This window comes from Lygodium microphyllum, chromosome 11 (assembly GCF_053477565.2).
Source record: "Lygodium microphyllum isolate KBCC chromosome 11, Lygodium_microphyllum_v1.1.10, whole genome shotgun sequence".
Lineage (NCBI taxonomy): Eukaryota > Viridiplantae > Streptophyta > Polypodiopsida > Schizaeales > Lygodiaceae > Lygodium > Lygodium microphyllum.
The window spans coordinates 96,923,702-96,948,240 of record NC_141145.1 but is presented as its reverse complement, the minus strand read 5'-3'; the positions used below and the strand labels follow the sequence as shown (position 1 = coordinate 96,948,240).

The 24,539-nt window shown below is 43.6% G+C and overlaps 1 protein-coding gene across 1 annotated transcript in view; it reads right to left on the bottom strand.

The window, feature by feature from the left end:
• The window catches only part of LOC148029126 (small acidic-like protein), a 78,951-nt gene that overhangs the window by 12,255 nt on the left and 42,157 nt on the right, over nucleotides 1-24,539 (bottom strand). The window contains exons 6-7 of the mRNA XM_087688533.1: nucleotides 16,555-16,615; nucleotides 16,418-16,465 (exon numbers count right to left, since the gene is read on the bottom strand). Coding sequence (XP_087544659.1) covers nucleotides 16,418-16,465; nucleotides 16,555-16,615 — 109 coding nt within the window. The remainder of the gene's footprint in view (nucleotides 1-16,417; nucleotides 16,466-16,554; nucleotides 16,616-24,539) is intronic.

The following is a 24,539-nucleotide window of genomic DNA, read 5'->3' as shown; positions in this document are numbered from 1 at the left end:
AGGGAGAGCTACTATTGCAATTTTCCAGCAACTAGTGATCACCCCAACCGTTGGAGATTGTCAAAGAGCTGTTCTCCAGCTGATCAAGAGGCCATTGGAGGTAGGTGATGACCCCTATAGGTTGTCTACAGGCAGGTGACAGCAATTTTGGAGCCCACAAAGGAAGGTGATTGCATTTGGAGCTCATGTTGATGGTGGGCTGCAATCATTTAACCATTTCCAACAGAGTAGAAGCAAATTTGAGCACTTTCTTGCAATAGAAATCAGAGATTTCTCTCTTCTCAACTCTCTCTCCCCTCTACAAGAAATGCGTCAACAGATTTAATCCATTTTCAGGTCTTGGTAAAGAGAAGCTATGTTTTTGCTATTGTAATCCCTAATTTATGGCAAAAATTAAGGTTTACCAGCCACCGCAAGTTCCTCACCAAAAAATTGAGGGCTTACTACTTGGAATCAACAACTAGAATTCAAAGAATTATCAGAGATTTCAAAAACCCACCCATCCCAATTAAATTTGGGGGTAGATTTGACTAATCAAGGGTCAATCGAAGGCCAATCCCCTTTTAGATCAAGGGGCAAATCGGATTGAAGGCTTGCATGACATTTATGATAGCAAAAAGCACTAGAATATGAAGGAGATTGGAGCAATCTCAGTATACCTCTTCCAATTGCAATACAAAAATAAGTATTGCAAGGGGCGGCAATTTTTAGGGCCAATGTAGTGTCCAAGATTAAGCTTGCTATTGTGGTCCTAAGATTAAGTAGTAACATTTGCACTTCAATTTATGTGAATTTCATGCTTGGTGTAATAGGTGCTTAATCAGGTCATTACCACCCTTGTCACAAAGGCAAGCTGGTTCCAATCGTCCATTGGAACCAAATTCGAAGTACTCTAACCACCAATCAGAGCAAAGGCTGATGAAGAGCAATGCTAACAACACAAAAATGACATATTGTAGATGATGATGATATCAACAAGCTAGGGCAAAACATAGCATATAGAAGTCACCGAGCCAAAGGGAGATAGCTAGAGATGACCACAATAGCAAGCTGAATGAGATGCCTAACGCTACACAACCTTCTATTTATAGATGTCGATCCTCCCAAAGTTTAGGTGTTTGCTTATGGGATATAGAAACTTTGGTAAATTTTGAGGTTTGGACTAATTTGAATGAGCTAATGAAGATTTATGGTGTAACGCATCCTTTTTAGCTTAATACCCCCTCTCAAGCTCAAAACTGTAGCCAAGAAGGGACTACAGCCATAGTCTAGCCCATAACACCCCAAGGGCCAAGATGTCCCACCCCAAAGCAGCCATGACATAGGCCAAGGGTGCACATCGGCTACCCAAGGACCAGAACAAAGGGCGATAGCCAAAGATAACCACAATAGCAAGCTAAATGAGGTGCCTGACGCTACACAACCTTCTATTTATAGATGTCAATCCTCCCAAAGTTTGGGTGTTTGCTTATGGGACACATAAACTTTGGTAAATTTTGAGGTTTGTGTTGGATATTTGACTCACGCCTCACTTACGCCTACGCTCATATGGGAGTGTCGGTGATCAGTAGGACACTGGGGCACTTTTTACTCTCGGTAGGAGAGGTTTTTTCCCCCAGACTTATAGTCTTATTGTCGTATGTGCTTATGTGCTTATGTTACACACTTATGGGCACTTAGTGTGTGTCGGGTGTGAACACCCCCTACAACCCTAAGTTTAAGGGTTGTACTTTGTACTTTCTGGTCACACTCTTTCAGTCTATTCTCTTGGGTGTCGTGCTTCACTCTGTCTCTCACTCTCACACTGTCTACTGAATCTCAGCTGCACCTCGATCCTTCCATCTCACATTTGGTATCAGAGCAGTCTGCAGTCTGCAGACTGAAGCTCCCACTGTCTGCAGCCCCCGCCAGTTCTCAGTTCTGCTCCAAGCATTCAGCTCCAACCGATAGCGCAGCTCGTCTGCCTACTCCTGCTTGTCAGGCAAGACCTGTAGCTCGTCACCAGTTCAGCAGCTCAACCTGCAGCTCGTCTGCTCGCCAGCACCGCCTGTGGTATCCAAGCGCAGCCTGCCTGTGGCCGCTTGCCTGTGGCACGCCGCCTGTCTCTGCGCCTGTCCGTCTGCCAACGCGCAGATTCAGACGCCGCCTCCTGCTCCAGCTCGTTTGCCTGCTCCAGCACGTTTGCCTCCAGTCGCCAGCGTGAAGCTCCAGCTCGTCAGGTCTGGGCACACCTGTCATCAGCGCGACCTATCTCCAGGGCCACCTGTTTCCTACGCCGCCTACCTGAAGCCCACCCGTCTGTCTAAAGCGACGCCAGCTGTGCAGACGTCACTCAATGTAAACGTCTGCTCGACTGTCCAGCCCGCCCGACTTCCGTCTGACCAGCGACTGCCACTTTGCTCGTCCACCTACAATCCTCGTCAGCAACCGTCGTTTGACCAGCGTCATCCCTGACCACGTCAGGTATTTTTTAACAAAAATTTTTATTTTACTCCAAAACGAAGTTCTGGAAGAGGAGGTTCATACGCAGCAGACACAGCATACAAGATACAGGTGTGGCATAAATTTGATGCAAATTTTTGGACTCGGTCATCAGAAATTTTGGGGCTTTTGTGTATTTTGAGGACAGTTGCATATGAACTGCTTTTACAGTCGCAGAAAGACTGTTTTGGCAGAAATTTTGGCAAAAATTTTGGGGATTTTGATATAACAGTGTTGCTGAGCACTGTTTGCACCTTGGGAAGCGTGCATTAAAAGACAGTTTTTGACAGAGTACGCTCTTGCACATTAATTGCAGAAGTGTGTTTGCTGCAATTTCTGGAAATTTGCAGATTTCCAGTCCTTACTGCTTTGACATTGCTCATTTGTCTTTGGAAATTTGTCATCATGGCAAATCAGGGAGGTGATGTATTTACGTATGTATCCAAGGAAGACAGATTGGACGGAAACAATTACTCGCTATGGTCATTCATGATGAAGAATGTATTAGTGGCCAAGAATTTATGGGATTATGTTAGTGGAGAGGAAACTCGACCGGGAGTTGTAGCTCCCGTTACTCCTCCTCATGGCGCACGTGGACAACGGGGACCTCAGCCCGCTCCACCTCAGCCACTTCCTCCAAGAACTGCAGCTCAAAAAGCTTGGGATACACGTGATGCACAGGCCTTGTTGCTGATTGCTCTGGTAGTACAACGGTCCATCATCCCTCACATTCGTTCAGCATCTTCTTCACGAGATGCATGGTTGACTTTGGAGCATATGTTTGTAAGAAAGAATGAGACTCGGATCTCTTTCTTGAAGAAAGAGTTGAAGACTTTGAAGATGAATGAGGGTGATTCTATGCAGGATCACTTGAATAAGATTCAGGACTTGAGGGAGCAGCTCATGAATGTAGATGAGTACTTTTCGGATGCACAGTTGATATCCACCACCTTGAATTCCTTACCTCCTTCGTACTTGTCTTTTCATACTGTATTGAACCTCACCATGAGGATTGCTGAGTACCCACTCACTTTTATTCAGCTGGTTAGTTTGCTTCTAGAGGAGGAGCAAACAAGGAAAAATAGTAGTGTGGATGCTATAGTCTCTGAGCACGTTTTTGTGGCAAGACAGAAAGGCAAAAACAACAAGGTGAAAAATGCTCCACAGAGTTCTGACACTTCGGGCACATCGCAGAATCAGACACAAGGGGGGACGCAAGCTAAAAAGGGAAAATGTCATTATTGTAAGAAGCCAGGCAACTATATCACTGAGTGCAGGAAGCGCATTGCCAAAGAGAAGAAGGAGTCAGGAATGTCTGTTTCTACTACTCCTTCCACTGCTAGTGAGTCCGCGTCCTTTGTTGTAGATAGGGACTATTGTTTTTACACTTGCAGTTATGACATCTCTTGGGCCGATAGAGCACTTAGCTCTACAGAGGATGCTGACACTTGGTTCTTTGACAGTGGTGCTTCTAGACATATTACATCTCGCAGAGATTTGTTTGCTTCAGTTAGTGCACCTCCCGTTGGGAAATCTGTACAGTATGCCAATAATGCATCATACCCTGTTCGTGGTATTGGGGAGATTCAGCTCACAGCCATTGATGGCTCTATTCTCCGCCTGCAGGATGCTTTGTTTGTGCCTGGAATCAAGAAGAATTTGCTTTCTATTTCTTCTTTGGCACGTTGTGGTTTGCAGGTCACATTTGATGATGGCCGTTGCATGGTTAGAGATAAAGAACGCATGACTTTGGTCTTGATAGGATCTTTGTGTCATGGTTTATATGAGTTGGATGCTCTTTCAGTAGATCAGTCGGCATATTTGACATCCACTCTTACTCCTGCTATGATACAGGCGGAGTTATGGCATGCTCGTTTGGGGCATGTAAACTTTGGCAGTTTGATGCTTTTGCAGCGTACTCAGATGCTGGATGGCTTACCTCTCTTGGAGAGACCTCCTGAGCACTTATGCGAGGGATGCATTTTGGGGAAAATGCATCGTTTCTCATTTCCCCGTGATGTTGCTTTCAGAGCAACAACCAAATTGCAGTTGGTGCATTCAGATGTTTGTGGGCCTATCCAAACAATGTCATTGGGCGGTTGTTACTATTTTGTGACATTCATTGATGACTTTACACGTTTTTGCTGGGTCTACTGTTTGAAAAAGAAGTCAGAAGTGTATGATGCATTTTTGGCTTTCAGTGCACTTGTTGAAAATCAATCTGGATGCAAAATTAAGACTCTCCGTTCGAACCGAGGGGGAGAATACATGTCCTCTATGCTGAATTCTTTTTTGAAGCAGAAAGGCATAGTCCATCAGTACACTACTGCCTATATTCCACAGCAGAATGGGGTAGCAGAGAGGAAGAACCGGTCACTCATGGAGATGGCCAGATGTATGCTGAAGGCAAAGAGCTTGCCTCATAGTTTTTGGATGGAAGCAGTCATGTGTGCTTGCCATATTTTGAACAGATGCCCTACCAAAGCCTTGAAGACCATCACACCTTTTGAGGCTTGGAACAGCCGTAAACCTTCTGTTGGTCACTTTCGTACCTTTGGGTGTCTTGCCTATGCCCATATTCCACAGGTACTTAGAAAAAAGTTGGACAACAAGGCTGTTAAGTGCATTTTTATGGGATATAGCAATGAGAGCAAAGGCTACAGACTCTATGATCCCGTTACAAAGAAGGTTTTTGTCAGCAGGGATGTTGTTTTTGATGAAAAATCAGAATTATCCTTGGCTGGTTTCGACACATATCAGGCTGCCCATGATGTTTTTGAAGGGCTGCTGCCCATTACTTTTGGTGATTCAGCTAGAGCTTCAGAAAATGAACCTAATGTTCAGCCAGCTGCTCCTATGGAAAGTGCAGAAATTCAGCCATTGGCTGATCGGAATATTCAGCATAATGCTAAAACTGAAATTCAGCAAGAGCTTGCACACAGTCAGGAAGCTAGACAGTTACCTAGATGGTATTTGCAGACTATGCAAGATAGTCTCTTGGATGCACCCATGGCTGGTCGTACTAGAAGGCAAACTCGTTTGCATGACCATAAGTGTGTAACATAAGCACATAAGCACATACGACAATAAGATTATAAGTCTGGGGGAAAAAACCTCTCCTACCGAGAGTAAAAAGTGCCCCAGTGTTCTACTGATCACTGACACTCCCATATGAGCGTAGGCGTAAGTGAGGCGTGAGTCAAATACCTAACAAACCCCCTTGGAGTGAAGAGTGATCAAGAGTACAAGGATCATCCGCCACCAAAGGATATCAAATTTAAAGCATCGCGGAATGCTTCAAATTTGTCACGAGGAAGAACTTTGGTGAAGATGTTTGCCACATTACTGGTGGTAGGACAATAGACAAGGCTGATATCACCTGCATGTAGCCTCTCTCTGACAAAGTGATAATGGATCTCAATGTGTTTCGTGCGGGCATGAAACACAGGGTTCCGTGCCACTGCAATGGCACTCTGACTGTCAGTGAACAAAGGAGTAGGCTCTGTAACAGATACATCCAAATCAGCTAGCAAGCGTCTAAGCCATACGCATTCAACTGTGGTAGTGAAAGCTGTCTTGTATTCACCTTCACATGACGATGTGGCAACAGTGGATTGTTTCTTGCTAAGCCAAGAAATGCAAGAAGAGCCAAGAAAGAAACAATTGTCACTAGTGGAGTGACGTGTATCATAATCACCAGCCCAATTAGAATCACTGTAAGCATGTAACTGCAGTGGTCCCCCCTTGGCATAAAGCAACCCAAGAGATCGAGTACCCTGCATGTAACGAAAAACACGCTTGACAGCTTGCCAATGTGACATACGTGGCTGATGCAGATACCTGCTCAAAGCTGAAACTGCAAACTGTATGTCCGGCCTAGTGTTGCATAGATAGATAAGACATCCAACTGCAGGACCATATGTATGTATATTAAACAAATCACTGTCATCATGTAATGACAGTTTCAGTCCAGGTTCCATGGGAGTACAAACTGGCTTGCAATCCTGTAAGCCAAACTTCTCAAGAAGCTGCCCAATATACCTTGACTATGATAGCCCAATACCTCGAGCATCATGTATGAACTGGATGCCCAAGTAGTAATGCAAAACTACCAAGTTAGACATGTCAAAAGTTTGCTGCAAATTTTGTTAGAATGCTGAAATCTGATCAGCATGTGTTCGAGTGAGCAAAAGGTTATCAACATAAAGACATATAATCAGCATAGATCCCCCTTCTTTACATACGTAAAGGGTAGACTCAGATGAGCTGTTTAGAAACCCTTGACCAAGCAAGAAAGCATCTATTTTTGCATAACAAGCTCTAGGAGCTTGTTTCAAACCATATAGTGCCTTTTTGAGCTTACATACCAAATGTTCTGAGCCTTCAACTGCAAAACCAATGGGCTGCTGTACATAAACTTCCTCCTGAAGTTCTCCATGTAAAAATGCAGTCTTGATATCTAGCTGATGCACTGTCCAACCATAATGTGCAGCCAAAGCAATCATAGACCTGATGGTCGTCATACGGGAAGTAGGAGCAAATGTCTCCTCATAATCAATGCCCTTTTTCTGTGCGTAGCCTTTAGCTACAAGCCGTGCCTTGTATTTATCAATGGATCCATCTGCTTTCCTTTTCAGTTTGTAGACCCATTTCGTTCCAATGGCTTTCTTCCCAAATGGCAAGGACACCAAATCCCAAGTTTGATTCTTAGTAATAGAATCTAATTCAGCTTGCATTTCTGCCATCCAATGCACACTGTGTTGTGCATCCTCATAACATTCAGGCTCTTCATTATCAAAAGTACTTACTGCCATAACAAACTCCATGGTATCCCCTACAACCCTAAGTTTAAGGGTTGTACTTTGTACTTTCTGGTCACACTCTTTCAGTCTATTCTCTTGGGTGTCATGCTTCACTCTGTCTCTCACTCTCACATTGTCTACTGAATCTCAGCTGCACCTCGATCCTTCCATCGCACAGTTTGCAAATTTTTGAATGAGCTAATGTTTTGTAACCAAAAAGGAACTACAACCATAGCCCAGCCCATAACACCCCAAGGGCCAAGGCGTCCCACCCCAAAGCAGCCACAGCATTGGGCCAAGGGTGCACGTCATCTAACCAAGGACCAAGCCAAAGGGCGATAGCAGGAGATGACCACAATAGCACGCTAAATGAGGTGCCTCACACTACACAACTTCTATTTATAGATGTCGATCCTCCCAAAGTTTGGGTGTTTTCTTGTGAGACACAAAAACTTTGGTAAATTTTGAGGTTTGGACTATTTTGAATTAGCTAATGAAGATTTATGATTAACGCATCCTTTTTAGCTCAATACCCCCTCTTAAGCACAAAACTGTAGCCAAAAAGGGACTACAATCATAGCCTAGCCCATAACACCCCAAGGGCCAAGGCATCCCACCCCAAAGTAGCCACGACATTGGGCCAAGGGTGCACGTCGGCTACGCAAGGACCTACCAAGACTACAAAGGCAATGGTTATTGAAAACAACCTTCCTTCTCGGATAGGATAGTAATAATCTATTTAAGCACTAATTACAACAATGACAAAGTTCACCTAAATTGAAAAATACAAGTTTACCACTTACTTTTGAATAATGGACAGCCTGTTGGCCCCAAAAATGGCATCTCTTGAGGTATTTCTTTATCTTGTATTGCAATCTAGATGGAATACATTGAGATCCCTTGAATCTCCTCCCTCTCCAATTGCCTCTTACTATCACAAATAACTAGTAAGCCTTCAAACCGATTTTCCCCTTGATTTGCTTAGGGATTAACCTTCACCATGCTCCTTAAGTGACAAATTCAACCCCAAATCACTGTTGGCTGCCTGAATCTCTTGACATATCCCTATTTCAATGAGTGAAATTTAAGTCTCAAGGACTTCAAATCTTAGCACACTTCACAAGATGGTTGTCATCAAACCCTAATTGTTGGAAATAAAGGGCCATCATGCCTTTTATATGTGCACAGGTGTGAACACACCCTTAGCACATTTGTACTTTCATATATATCTATCTAAAACCTAAAGAGGTACACACAACAAATTGCACCAAGAACATCGTGCATCTCTATCTATGACTCTCACTCTCTACTCTTGCTCACATTTTGCTCTCTACTTGACATTTTCATCGCACGACATTGCATCGCCACTGCGCATCGCTCACTTCAAACTGGTATCAAAGTTGCGGCTAAGGTATTCGCACTTCTCGGAGTCCATGCAAGTCAACTCGTCATTGTTCTTTCATTGGACAGATAGGTGACAACTTGTGCAATCAGGCGCAAGTCAACAGGTCACATTTTCATACAGGCGACAACTCGTACAGTGAGGCATAGGTCAACAAGCCACCTTTTTAGTCATGCGACAGCTCATGCAATCAGGCGCAGGTCAAAACGTTGTTTTTCAGGTCATGAGCAAGTCACACAAGCAGGCAACGGGCTGGCAGCTGTAAACAGGGCAGATTCGTCACTTTTCTTTTGCAAAATTTTAAATTTTTCAAAGATTCCCTGCAAGCAAGCCCTTTGCTCACTGATGGGCATTCGTGCGTGTAACCACAATTCAGAATTTTTGAAAGATTTGTGCCAAAATTTTGGGGATTTCTCCAGATTTGATGCAAGCAAGACAGAACAGTATTATTTGTCTCAGAAATTGCAGAAATTTGTGACATTTTGCCTCCGACATTTGGGGCTTTTCATATACATGCAAGAATTGGGCTGAAATTTACCCAATTTCTTGACATTGAACCACATTGGACCCCAAGCAATTTGGGACTTTCGTTGTTTGGGTGAAATTTGTGCGCCATTTGGTCATTTTTTGTACATGAGGGTTTAATTCCATGCAATTTGGACACCTAGCACTTTGAAAAATTTGGGGTTTTGCTGAAATTGTTCTATTTTGGCAAAATTGGCCTACTCTATGCATGTTAGAGACAATACAGCTGTAATCAGTTGTGGAGTGCTGTAGTACAAGCTTTAGTGCTTCTGAAAATTTATTTGCAGATCTGAAATTTCTGCTTTTACGTGGTTATTTATTGCTGCTTGGTACTTGTTTCCACCTTGGTCACTTGTGTGACATTTTGGGCCTGCATTTGCTGAATTTTTTGGTCACATTTAGGCTGAAAATCATGGCTGGCAGCAGTGATAGCAGTCATCTCATGCACATTAAGAAGCTTGAAGCAGCACATTACTTTGCAGTCTGGCAAAAACAGTGCTATAAAATCCTCTTGCAAAAGAAGCAAGCAAGGACGATTAGACCAAAGGGGCGAAGCCTGCAAATATGGAACAGGAAGACTGGGATGAGTTAAATGAGCTCGCACGCTCAACCATCCAGCTATCGATTTCTGATGCCTTGCTATTTAACATTGAAGGTTTGGATTTTGCCTATGCTATTTGGACTTGATTGGAAAAACTATATGCCCAAAAGAGTGCTGCAAGCAAAGTTTACTAGCTGAAAAAGCTTATGGATTTGCGTATGAAAGAGGGTACAACAATGTCTACTCACTGGAGTGAGTTTAACTCGATTTTCAGCCAGCCGGCATCGTTAGCACATAAGGGTGGCGGACGTGGTCGTACACTCTGTGTGTCCTCAGTGCAAACCCTAGCAATTTCCTTCACATGGTATCACAGCCGGTGCTCTTGTAAAGAGTATCCTGCGGATATTGTGGAGAGCTAGTCTTTGTGCAAGGCACACAATACGATTCGTAACCGAATCACAATGTCCGAGACACCTTCTTCTCCAGTTCCTATGATGTCTTATCAGGCTTCTCCATCATTGGAGGCCTTGAGATGGCATTATGGACTCCGTGAGGAGGACGCCACTCCACCTTCACCAAATTTCACTAACATGACAAAGGAGGACTTTGAGGAGTACTATCGCAACAAGTATGGTGATGTTTACACCCCTCCTACCAATTTTGCTACCACATCCGGACCGGTTGGTGAGGCTGGCCACCTCTCCGGACATATGGCATTCGGAACATCTGGCGATCCATCTTCATCATCTCAGCCAGATCCAATGTCAAGTTTGTACAATTCTTTTGTTTTGCATGAATCAAAACCCTGGCATGTTTCTTCTTTTGAGATACAGGATCCGGATGGCTTTGCGTATGTGAACTTCAATAGAGGGGGCTCACGAAGCAAACGAAATTCAGGTACATCTACAGCTTCTGTTTCATTTGAGCATATCACACACACTTCTCACTTCCCTCCCATTCCACCCTCTTCTATATCACACCTCTCATCATCTTTCCAAAACCTTGGATTACACTCCACATCTGCATCACACACCCTAGGGGTTGGATCTTCCATCTCCGCTCCTAGCACCTTTTCCTTCTCCACCCCATTCTCTACCTCTTTGCACCATGGTACTTCGTTAGGGGGAATGCCACCCTGTAACATAGTGCCTCTCACCTTTCAGCACATGAGCACACCCATAACTCCTAGGACGACTGTGATGGGCATCCCCCTCACTATCCCCAGCTTCACATCTTCCATGACCACTCATACGTAGGGGTTTCCATCCTCAACTTATGGTGCGTTTTCACACTCTCCTTGGGTCACACCTATGCAGAGATTCCCATCTTCTGCTCACCATGTTCCCGTCCCACCTTCTTGGGTTCCTCATGTGGCTACCATGCCCATGCCTAGTCAACCAATCCCTACCAATGGATCCACCTTACACACTACACGTATGCCTGGTGAGCACTCTGGGCCCATTCCTGAGTGTACTCCACTCCCCTATCTTACCCACACTACACTTTTTCACACTATCCATCTTCGAGCACTACACTCCTGTTGCAATAGCCAAGAATGCCTACACGGATAAGACACGTTTTAACGAGTCAAATTTCACCACTTGGTCTAATTTCATGCAACAAGTGCTTGAGTCTCAGGGTCTTTGGGACCTCGTCATTAGTCTAGAGCCTATGCCGGACCCTCGAATAGCTCACCCTGATTACATCCGTCAATGGAGAGCCCGCAATGCCATAGCCAAAGTTGAGCTGATGCAGGGATTGCTTCCTGAGTTTCACTCTCAGTTGTAGCACTTCCTGCTCACGTCAGAGCGTTGGAGTCACCTTGTCAACCACTATGCGGCTCGTGATCGTACTCAGCGCATCAATCTCGACTTTGAGCTTCAAGCGTTCTCTATTAAGGAAGGGGATGATCTGAAAGTCAAGCTGGCTGAATATAAGCGGTTACTTGCCGAGTTCGCCACTACTGGCTCTCCAAAGTCAGATGATGATCACGTTACATTCTTCTTGAATAAGTTGCCCGACAAGTACTTCAATTTCATTCAACACATCATCTCCCAACCTAGATTGCCAACCTTCTACGAGTTTGAGTGCCACTTCTTGCATTACGCGAGGCTGTATGCTCAAGTCCATAAAAAATCCTCATCACAGCCTTATTCAGAGCAAAGGGGGTTCGTTGTCTCTTCTTCGGAAGGGACAACCACTAGTGGCAAGAACTCGCTAGATGCGAAGGCAAGCCAATCAAAGTGTGACTCCTCTTCCTCACATGGAACCAAAGAATCTAGACCTATCTGGCAGCAACTCCCTAAGAAAAATCGGTTTTGCACACATTGCCAAAGAGCAGGCCATGTGGACGAGGAGTGTCGCTCCAAGGCCCAAGGTCTTCCACCTAAAAAGCCTCCGCAGACCGTTGTGACTGCACAGTCCAGTGGGGCTACGCCCTCCACTCCTGCTTCATCTGCTCCTTCAGCACCCATTGTTGTTGCTGTTGGACATGTGGCTCGAGTACAGCCTCAGCGGCCCATCTCTTTCACTACCCCTGAGGGATTGGCTGATTGGTCTGCAAGTTCCGATCCCCGCCCACGCATCTATCTCACCTTCCTCCCCACCTCGTCAGGTGTTCCCTTGGCAAATCCCTGCTACTAGACATACATGATGATACTTCTTCGACTTGCATGCCTCTAGGTCCTTTCGGATACCCTAGGTCAGTCTAGCATTCATTTTTTCGCACTCTTAGAGTCGGGCCCATAGGATTCATTATCCTTAGTTTTTTGTCTTCCACTACATTTACTCACACACATACACATTCATTGCATTTATTTTGAGTTAGCTTTTCTTTCTGTTCTGTTTTGCTTTGGAGCATCACACCACTAACCTCTGTATTTGGAGATTCTCATCTCTTTTGCAGGGTCTTGTCTTTCACTGTAGGGCTACCTTGCAGATTGCTTTGGTCCTCCCTGGGTTAGAGACATGGGGATGCGCACCGTTTCTTTCATAGTTTCATCATCCTAGGAGTGCTTGCTCTTCTTCCAATATGGTGGTTTCCCCTCCCGAGGTGGATCGTGCAGCATCTCTCTCGATGCTATCATGGCAGTGACTTCTACCTTGCTCTTCTAGCAGAGTGCTTCGTCCACTTCATCCACTTCATCTTCTTTCATTCCTTATGGTTCTCGGAACCATATGAAGACCAACATCAAGCTCCTCTTCCTTCTTCAGCATCTACATCCAAGTTGAGAGGGGGTTCCTACCCTTCTTGGTATTCTACAGGCTTTTGCACTTTGTCTTCGACATCGACTTCTTCCCCCTATTGTACCTTACCCTTTGCATTGCATGATTACATCATCCTTGTACTAGGGCGCTTGGGCAAGTGAACAATTTCCCCACGAGGGACACTGTCCAAGTGACAGCTGCTGTATGAGCATTCTTCAGCATGTAGCATACTTTGCATCTCATTGTGCAAAGCACCACTTGCGCGGATCCAAAGTTGTTTCCATCGGCGGCTATTGTTACCACACCACCATCCTTCTTCATCACATGGATACCTCATCCCCTATTTTTCCTCGTCATTGACACCCTGAGTGGATGGGTTAGCTTGTTCTGTTTTGTGATGTGTTTACTCAATCAACCACATCCCATTAAATTTACTTCACTTATTCAAAAAAAAAAAAATCCATGTAGTTCCATCTGCCTTTGTAGGGCTTGGTAGGCCACTAGGCAGCCGACGTACACCCTTTGTCCGATGTCCTATCCTCTCTAGGATGACTACTTGGATTTCCTTGGTAAGATAGCCATTATCTATGTAGTCTTGGTAGGCCACTAAGCAGCCGACGTGCACCCTTTGTCCGATGCCTTGGCTGCTTTGGAATGGGACGCCTTGGGGTACATAAACATCACAATGGCTGGCCTAACCTTGCAGCTCAGTTTTGGGCCTGAGAGATGTTGAGCTAAAATATGCATTACTTGCTGATTAGCCTTTTAAATTGCCCCAAAACACACTAAAAATGCTCTTTTAGAGTAAAACCCTAAAACGGGGAGCGATTTGAGAGAGTTCAGTGGAAACCCTAAAATGGGGAGCGGTTCGAGAGAGTTTAGTGGAAACCCTAATTTTTGGGGCGCCCTTCCATATCTATAAATAGACAGGCTGCCCCCATTCAACAATCATCCTTGTTTGCAGGTTACACCAGCCCACATACCCTCTGCTATTGTTGGTGCCCAGTTTCTAGCCTACAGCCCGCCTCCATCTACTGTCCAGCCATCATCGACTGCAGCCACATTATCTTCAGCTTGTCCGTTACTGTAGGCGACAGCTCTCAGTTGCTGCTGGCGACTGCTCCAGACTGTCCCAGACTGTTGTTCAGCCTGCTGTCCATCATCTCCAAGGTCAGCCAACCTGCGTTTTCAACATTGCAAGCCCTAACACTCTCAGACACTGTTTCAGCCTGCTCTTTATAATAGACTGTGCACAATTTCCAGCCTTCGATCGGTGGTACACTGCTGCGTTTACCAATTTCCAACCTCCAGACTGCTGTGTTTTGGTGACCAGCCTGCTGCCATTCACTATTCAGCACTCCTACACTCCGACTGGTGGTCACAAACTTGGGATCCGTCTTCGGTGGACGTCACACTCCGACATTGCTCTGCTCTTGAGCACATTGTACACTCTTACATTCATTTACAACATCCATTCACTTCAGAGTTGTGTTCTCTCTCTCCCTTCTTCTGTTTGTTTTTTAGTTTCTATGTTTGAGTTTTGAGTTTTGTGTTTAGGGTTTGAGTTTTTGAGTTTTTGAGATGGTGGAGGATATGACAAAACCTGTGGGATAGATAGTGCACAATCAAGGATGAGGGCGTGACTATGAAAGACTGCCTCAGAGAACCATGCAGAATAAAAGGGGAATGAAGCCTAGAAAGCCCTCTCTTCTACCAACCTGTTGCTAAAATGGCTCCTATAGAATAATCCTCAATAAAGATGGTCTGCTCGGTAAAGACAACCCAGGAACCAAGTCTGATAAGGCCATGAGCTAACACGAGTTGAAAGCCCAAGTAAGAAATGGAGCTCAATGGACAGGCAAGCAATTATGGCAAAGTGCCGACACCACGAATAGGCACCAAACAGACGTCACTAATAGTGACTATATCCTCATATGGACAAAAATCATGCGACAATTCTCCTCGAGGAGTCTTATGACCCAAAGCACCACTATAAATGAGCCAAGACCACTCTGAAGATGAGACAAACTAATAAAGAAGGCTTCTCCATGTCATGGATGTAAAGAAGCACAAACTTATGTGTAACATCTCATAAAGATGTAGAGGGGGGCTCTGATGTTTTAGCTCCATCCTTCACTCCTGGAAAATGATGAGGGTATTTATTCCAACACTTCTTCTCGAGATGAGTGCCCTTCCCATAATGTGGGCATTTAGCCTTCTCTAAATTTGTGTCAAAGGCCAAGGAAGACTCCGAGTGTTCAACATATTTATTCTTCTCGTTCTTGGCCTTCGTGTCCTTCCTGTTGCCCCCTCCCAAACCTATAGTAAAAGCCTTAGTAAGACTATATCCACTATCACCAATCTCTTGGGATCACTCTTTATGCTGCAAAACAAGCGGACCTAGATCTTCCCATAGAAGAGTTTCTTGAACTCTAGGGATAAGCAAGTTGGCATAGGAGACACCATACTTGGGAGAGGCAACTGAGTAATGAGAATCATTGCCATGTTCTCCAATGAGTTCGTCCTCCCATGGGATGCAAGGTAATCCCACATGTCCTCTATCTTGTTAATGTGATCATGGATACAAGGGGAATCGTCAACAGAAAGCATTTCGGAGTTTATCCTCTACGGTGATACACTGGGCAAAGGTCTTCGGATGGTAGAGAGAAGAGAGCTTCATCCACACCTCTGCTACGGTCGTAAGTCTATGCACATACACAAGGACAAATTTCTCCAAACTCAAGGAGAGAAGTCAATCCCAAAGGGGTACTTAGTCCATCGTAAAACCAATGTGGGGATCCTTCATTGGAACGGAAATTGGGGTAGTAACAAGATCCCACAAGTCGAAGGTATCAAGGATGCACTCCACTTTGCAAGACCAAAGGGTGTAGTTCGGAATATCAAGTCCATCTTCTTTGGGGAGAGAAGGAAGCACTAACACCTGAACAAAAGGAGCCATCATGGTTATGCGAGGACCTGTAGTATGGGCCCTATTAGAAATATGTAGAGAAGAGGGGGGGGGAGAAGGGGGCTCTGATCTTCTCCATTTATTAGAGTGAGAACAAGGCTCTAAATATCAATATTTGCATCGCTCTTCATGACGATCTAACTTATGGGACCGCCTATTAAAGGAAGACTACACGGTCTCCGCATCATAGTCATCAAATGGGCCCAGACAAAGCAAAGAATTTGTGTTATTCGCAACTGATCTGCTCCAAACAACAACTACATGTAGTACCATGTGAGTGCGTGCACCTTGGCAACGATTCCATGTGAGAGTGCAAAATAGAAGAGGAAACACGAACATGGAAAGAGAAGGGAAGAGAATGACTGCAATCAAAGAAGAGAATGGGAGAAAATCTGCACTAAACTCGGAAAGCAATTACTCATACATCAAACCCTAAAGACAATTCCATGTTCTTTTTCTTCTTTACTTTCACCATCATATTATGTACTTAAAGCACGTAGCAAGGTTCTTTTATCCCTTTCTCGCAGATTTTTCAGAGCCTGCAGCAGTCAAAGTATGATTAAACAAACAGTTGAAGCATCTTCATGTGAAACCACAGCAGACCTGCATGTCACATTATTCAACTCACATGTTCAAGAATCTGCTGTTGTTGTTCTTCTTCTTCAGCATCTCTGCAAAATAAGTAAAACCTGTCAAAATACCAGTAATCTGTGCGATATACAGACCTATAAATCAATTAGATTACCGCTGACCACTCAAAAGGCAGTTACCAAATCAAATTGTAAAAACCATCTAGCATGTCAACATCCAACGAAAAATCACAAGTAGCATGAAGTGCTAACGGAAAGTATTTGAAGGCATGCAACTCTAGTTAAATTAAGCATCTATTTGGAGCAGATGATAAACTAAAATTATGTTCAAATGGCATGAAACACAAAATGAAAGTTGTGTTTCACTTGACAACAGGTCAAACAGAGTAAGCACATTAGCTAAGACAGCTCAAACTACCACATAATGAGTAAAATACTCAGGAATACATCACTCTCTCTTCTGCCCCACATGCCCTTCAACAAACTTGTCCTCCTGGACACTGAATCCTCGACCCTGATACAAGAACCTTGCAGTTCACACCTGTTTAACCTCATACTACTCCTGGTTAACTTTTTTGAACTCGAATTGCTGCTGCTCTTAGCTTTTGGGGAGAAGAAAAGTTGCTAGACTATTTTTTGTCCTAGCTGCAAGAATCCTGGATGACAGACCTCTGTGATTTTTTCTCAAGGAACCTAATGGACATTCAAATAGCTTGAATCGCACAATAAAGCCAGATGAGAAGAGTGGAATTATTCAGTGGTGAAACCCCCGGCCCCCCGGGGGAATGAATTAAATAACTAATTCATTAACAAATGGCTCGAGCCAAACTTTAAAATTTCTCTCTTCAACATTCTCTCTCATCCTCCAGCCATCTCTAAAGTTATCTCAGTAAAATCCAACCATTTGAGACATCAGAGGTGGAGAATAAACCGAAAATCCATCTAGAAAGCTAAATATTTTATGTTCGGCCACATCATCCAATAATGAATCTGTGCAAGGGATAGGAAAGGGATCCATAATGGTTGCTACATTCAACTTCTTGTAATCTATACACCCGGGATTTTCCATTCTTTTTGGACACCACAACAATTGGTGAAAGCCACCTCATTCACAAGTTTGATAAACCAACTTTTTGGATACCACAACAATTGGTGAAAGCCATGTCACCTCATTCACAAGTTTGATAAACCAACTTTTAACAACTTGATAATTTCTCCCTTAACTTGCTTGGCATAGTTAGGATTCATTCGATACCCTCCTCTGTACAATTGGCTTAGCATCCTTTTTCATATGAATCGGATGTTGGCACACAGTTGGGTAAAACAACCCATTCATATCCATATATTTCAAAGCAAAAATGCCTTGAAACTCTTTACATAATTTCACCAACTTTTGCTTGAATGTCTTATCCACATGCAAGTTGATCTTTATAGACTTTGAGGTGTCCTCAGTTTTCAAATTAATTTCTTGCACTTCATCTTCAAACACTCTAGATGAATGCATCATAGCATGCTCAAATTTCTGCTCCGGTTCTTGACTAGTCTCTCTTTTCCTGCCCATCCCGATTTTCTGCATTCTTCACATCTTTAGCAGAGACCTGTATCCCTGAAATATTTTATTGTTCAGAAGACCTCTGAATTTCAGATTTCTGGTTCTTAAGCCTAAATTCCTGAATTCCCATATCCTCTACATGTATTTCTCCAGATGGCCAAATTCCATAGCTTTACATTATACCTTCTATATCTATCTCATAAATAAAGACAACTATAGGATTGGCCTTCAAGAACACTTCCTCCGCATTGTCTTCTACTTCCTCTCCTAAGTTGATTGCTTGAGCATAACAAGCCTACACTCTTGATCCAAAAGGATCTTACAGCCTATACACAATCTAATTTCCTTTTGCCCACGGTAAAAAGTAACCACATCATTGTGAAGAAATACCCTGATGCAAAAACACAAATGAAAGCGCACAACAAAGGCTAAAGCATAAACTCAAAGAACATTGTTAGGGTTAGGGGAACTCAGAGACAATGAACACAATGGAATCTGAATGAATGACTGAATACTGAGTATACAATGCTCATGCAACAAACAAAGCGTGCAAGAATGAAAATTGTACCCTGAACTCTCATGTCTCGAGGACTGAGGCAGAGGTGCTGGGCGGGAGAGTATATTGTACTCTTGGTGGATCCCGAAACACAGCAAAGGCAGCCTCCTAATGTCGAACAGTGGCAAACGCAGCAGTATGTAATGCTGGATCAGTGTTGGATAGGCAAAGGAGAGAGAAAACTGCAAACGCAACAAGCTGATGATGATGTGGCAGGCTGACGACAGTTAAAACACACGTATGATAATGTGGCAAGCTAATGGCAGTAAAAACGCACCTATGATTACATGGCAATTTGAACAGCAGCTGCAGATCACAAATGCAACAGTTAAGCAGGTCGTCAGTTGTAGATGATGTGGCTGATAAGCAAACGCAGCAAAATTCAGTGTAGACAATGCAATGAAGGCTAGAAACCTTAAGTCACAACACATGAACAAGGAAAGAAATCCTTTGGAATACAATTTCTTTATTTATTAAAGAGTCTATACACAAGTGTTCACCTTGTCGAGTCACACAAGAGTTTGGGCAATTCGTAGGAGCCTAAGGAGTTTACTAGCAAGAGCTCCCCTTGCACCCTTAGCTCCTCCTACCCAATGGTTCCTTACAGAGCGACCTCTTGTCATTGGGGCCGGTCCAGGCTCTCCGAGGCAATAAAACCAATCCCCCTTGGTAAAGGTTTAGCACGATTTCCTTTCATCCTGTTATAAATTTGGTAAATTAGGATTCTAACTAATACAATCAAATCTCCTAAGTGCAGTAAGAAAACTTGCATACACCATTGCAATCACAAGCAATTCTTTTCAAACAATATTTCAACACAAACAGGAAGGCAATCAACTTAAGATTTAACTTGGTAGCAATTCTTTCCAACTTGGTTTGTCCCCCTCTTGGATTTTCTTAGGTTCCCTTGAATGCTCAAATAGTTTTTTCCGTTGGACCTCTCCTTATGCATTATCAGTTAATCTAAAGTGTTGTTGAAGGCGCCTAACACATGAAGACAGCAATGCGCAACTTCAATTGAGATGTCCTCCATGGATGGGGTACAAAACTATGAGGGCTTGAACCCTACAAAAAGGAGATTAGACTAAATGGAGGACAACATGTCTATTTATAGAAAGTTTTAGGACCTCATACTGCACACCATTTTAAAACTCTCTTGAACTGCACACCATTTTAGGGTTTTGATTAATTAAGCATTTTTGGGGCTGTTAAGTGGCTAATTCAACATGCAATGCTTATGTTAGCTCAACACCCCCTCTCAGGCCCAAAAACTCAACTAGGAAGGAAGGACAACCTAAAACTTCCATCCCAAAAAAATTAAACAATAGACCAAGGTCTGTCATTTCAAAAGTAGAACAGAGCTAGGCCTTTATTCTTGCTACGATAGCAAAATCCAAGACAGTAATAAGTAAATTATCTATGTACAACAGGATATAGTTGACCCCCTCTGAAGCAATACAAACATATAAGTTCAAGTCATAAGGGATGGAATGGTATTCCTATGTCCTAAGGAACTCATCCATCCTCTAGAACCAAGACAGTGGTGCTTGCTTCAAACCCTAAAGAGCTTTCCACAAGCTAAAGACCTTATCTTTCCAATCAACAAAAGAAAAACTAAGAGACTGCTCCACATAGACGTCCTCCCCCAAATAACCATTCAAAAATGCACTTTTCACCTCCATCTGATAGATCAGGCAACTGTGGCGAGCGGCTGGCGCAACAGATGAAATGATGTCAATTGCGCAGTAGGAGCAAAGGTCTCTTCATAGTTAATATTTTGCTTTTGCCGAAACCCTTGCACCACAAGGCGAGCTTTATGCTTGTCTAAAGCTCCAACGGCTTTATGATGCTTACTTCAACCCATAAAAAGCTTTCCGCAAGCGAAAGACCTTATCTTTCCAATCAGCACAAGAAAAACCGAGAGGCTACTCAACATAGATTTCCTCCCCCAAATAACCATCTAGAAAGGCACTTTCCATGTCTATCTGAAAGATCGGCCAACCGTGGTGAGCGGCTAGCACAACCAACAGACAAAATGATGTCAACTGCGTAGTAGGAGCAAAGGTCTCTTCATAGTTAATACATTGCTTTTGTCGAAACCCTTACACCACAAGGTGAGCCTTGTGCTTGTCTAAAGTCCCATCAAATTTTAGCTTAGTCCTAAAAATCCACTTTGTCCCAATGACTTTCTTGTGGCTCGCATGATCCGCCAAGGTCCAAGTCTCATTTCGGTCAATACTCTCTAGCTCCTTTTCCATGGCCTCTCGCCATTGGGGATACTAAAGAGACTCCCTGCTTAGAATACGCTATATAATCAATTGTAAACAGCAACATTAAAGAATCCTGAGGTGTCAAGAAATAACTGAGCAAACAGAGAGATAATAGGGTTTGCAGGAAGGGACGCAAAGTGTGTACGGCAAACACTGAGAAAAAAAGAGAAACTCAGATAATGGATGAAATAATGAAGTGACCGTGATACAAGGGTGCCATAGCACACGAAGGATACCTTGGAGCAAGAAGACTGCCAAAGAAGTCTCTAAGTTTGCAAATGCAAGGATGATGAGGTGTCGCCTAGAGCAAGGAGATTGTTGTCGAAGAGGAGCCTCTGAATCCGCAACACAAGGATGATAATTGGTGATGGATCCAAGCTGTCAAATGCATGGTCCACTGGCCTCTGATGTTGATGGCAACTAGAGATGGAGGTTGCTAGATGTTGAAGGAGCCAATAGGATACCAAACGCAAGATGCAGGCACTAGGGGTGATGTCAACTAAAGAGGGTGACGTCCCAGACAGCCAAACGCAAATGCTAGATGACACCTAGAGCAGGTGCACTATCGCCTGATAAAGGAAGGGGAAGAAACTGACAAACACAAGGTCCACCAACCCTTGGAGATGATGATGTCAGTTGAGGATGTGATACCAGGTGGAGGAGGAGCAGCCAGGAAGCCAAGCGCAGGCTAATGAAGCCATCTAGAGAAGGAGAAGTTGATGCCCACTGTGCAGGAAGGTCACCAAGTGAGGAGCAGGGAAGAAGATGAGAAATGCAAGGAGTGCCATTCTCAAGATGCTATCGCCATGATGAAGGGATGGTTGCCAGCTGGAGATGGAGCCTCTAACACCATAAACGCAAACCTTTGGGGGAAGGTAACTAACGCCTAATAAGTAGGGATGGAGGTGGTGGAAGAAGAGAGGAGAGAGGAAAGTCTTAGAGGAAGTGAGAGAGTGTGGTAAGTACAAGTGAAAAATGAATGGGAGCTGCCAAATATATAGGCATGAACAGTCTCAAGTCTTGCCCACTGAAGTCTCACAAATGGCACTCCGATACTCTCAAAAGACTCCACAAAGCCTTTTTGGGACTGGAAACTAAAACCAAAAATGGCAATGAAAAATAAAAACTATACGGAATGATGTGGTTTCTTAACACCCTCTCTCAAGCCCAAAAAGAAGCACAAAATAGGAGTGAGGTGAAGAGAAGAAGAGCGACCCTATAATCCGAGAATGCCACCTAAAAGGAGACCTCTAAAGATAGTCAGGATATCGGATGAGCAATAGAACCTAAAACACAACCTCGAGTGAGAAGCCACTAGCTCTGTGACACCATGCCAAAAGGAATATAAAGGCCTAGTCACAAAGTCACTGCTGAAAATCCAAGGGCCCTGATCGAAGATAGATCCTCTAAATGTTGGGTGTCAGTGGAGATAAAACTACTCGAAGGAGAGCCAAACCTCGGAAGTAAAAGTTGGGGGATGAAGAACTTCGAGAGTAGTAAGGTCCCCCTTGGAAACTGGAGGAGTAGGAGCCCCCTCTGAAGCTCAAGAAAAAGGAGATGCCCCCGTTAAGGGCGAAGGAAGATGATCCCCCTCTGTATCCCCCTCTAAGAGAGATAAGGACTTCAACTCATGGATCACGAACTCCAAGGTGTCTGATGAGAGGAAGAAAGTATTGCTTATCATGCCGAAGAAGATATCTAGGGCTCAAAAGGAGCAAAAGCCAGAGAGTGCCCAAAGGTGTCTTCGCAAGCCTAAGTAGAAGAGGGTGGAATAGAAGTATGCTCAAGGTGAGCCAAGGGTGGACACTAGAGCGTGAATGTTTCCATAAAGTGCCTGTGGAGTTGAAGATGGAGGTGGAGGCACTAGGACACGTGAACCAGTCCAATGGTCGACTAGGGCACAACAAAATGACTAAAAGGCCCACTACATAATGCCATGGAGGCAAATTGTGGTACCAAAACTGATCCACACTCGATCACAATTGGGTGGCATTCCCAAGCCATGAAACAACCCAAAGTGTGGGGATGGGAGGATGAATCTTCATCATGGAGACATCACCCGGTTGGGAAAAAAGAGGAGGTCCTAAAAGGCCTGCCTAAGGATGGACCCCCTGGTGTGATGTGTGAAGACATGTATGGTGTACTTAATGCAAGCTGAAAGGAAGGTGCAGCGGAACTAGTGGGTGGGATGGGTGGGAGATTAAAAGGATTTGCCATTTGAGGAGTTGTGGGAAATGGTGTTAGGTTTCTTTTGTCCATTAAATGCAAATGAAGAAATAGATGAATCACCTAATTCATATTGAGCATAAGATGTAAAAGGCGAAGGAAAATATGAAGGAGGAGCACTCACCATAGAGTCTTGCAACTTTTGCTCATCTTTTCTTGAGTTCAAAAAGAAAAATATGTCCTCTTCAAGTATTATGAACCAATACTTGGTATGAAGAGTTTTCCTTCATCTTGAGCATTACCAATATCTTGTGGAAAAGAGCACCATTTTAAAACTCTCTCAAACCACATACCATTTTAGGGTTTTGACTAATTAAGCATTTTTGGGGCTGTTTAAGTGGCATGCAGTAATGCTTATGTTAGCTCAACAATCAGCTCCCCAATAATGCTTCAAGTTTGCCAACTTAAACTAGGGTCTTCCTAACAACATCAGATAAGATCCTTCCATCTCATCCATCTTTAAGACCACAAAGCTCATTTTAAAAATAGCACCTACTACCTTAATCTTCTAATTCCTATGAGCCCGAAAGGGTTGTAGTCTCCCTTTATCTGCCATTTTTACCTAAAAAGAAGCAAGTGACAACTTAGTTGTCAGTTTACCCAAGTATAACTTTTTTGAGATGATATTGACTATCAATCCCCCATCAAAAATGACATCATTTAGGACTTTCCCAACATATTCGACTTGTGTAGTTGGAACTTGGTAATCCACCACCTCATGCTAAGCTTCAACCACTGCCTGGCATTCCAATGCCTTTTGCTATCCGGTTACTTCATTAAATGTTTTCTATTGTTGTGCCCTATCTTTGTCAATAACTTCTTCTTAAATCTATGAATTAGGTCCAAAATTTGCTCCAAGGTTAGCTGTAATCAAGATTTGGCTAATGCTTGTAACAACTCCTAAGCTCCACTGCTTTCCTAAACACCTAGTTGATCTATGTTACCCTTTTCTTCTTCTACTACTCATTCATGTTCATCCTTATCATACCTCAACCCATTGGAACTGAGTTCTTAGTTCTACTCCTTTAGCATCTTAGCAACCTTCTTAAGAGCCCGTTCCTTACTCATTTCTACTTTTCCCAGTTTATGTTTGCTTTTGCTTTGGACCTTGTAACCGCCATGGCGTCCACCTCATCCTAACAATCTTCCACCACCATACAATTTGAGCAATCACATCTCCCATCCATAGCATCCTTTAACTATTAATCTCCTACAATGCATATAGACCTTTCAAATACAACGGTTTACAATCCTACACAAGCTACTACTATCTAACCTCCATCACTATTTACTTTGAAGGTAATTCCACCAAGATTGCTACAACTAGGGCTGATTTATTTTGTTGATGATGTGGTCCATTCAACCATGTGTCATTCCAACTTCGTACTATTGGCATTCCTCTCTCCTCTCTAGGCTTCC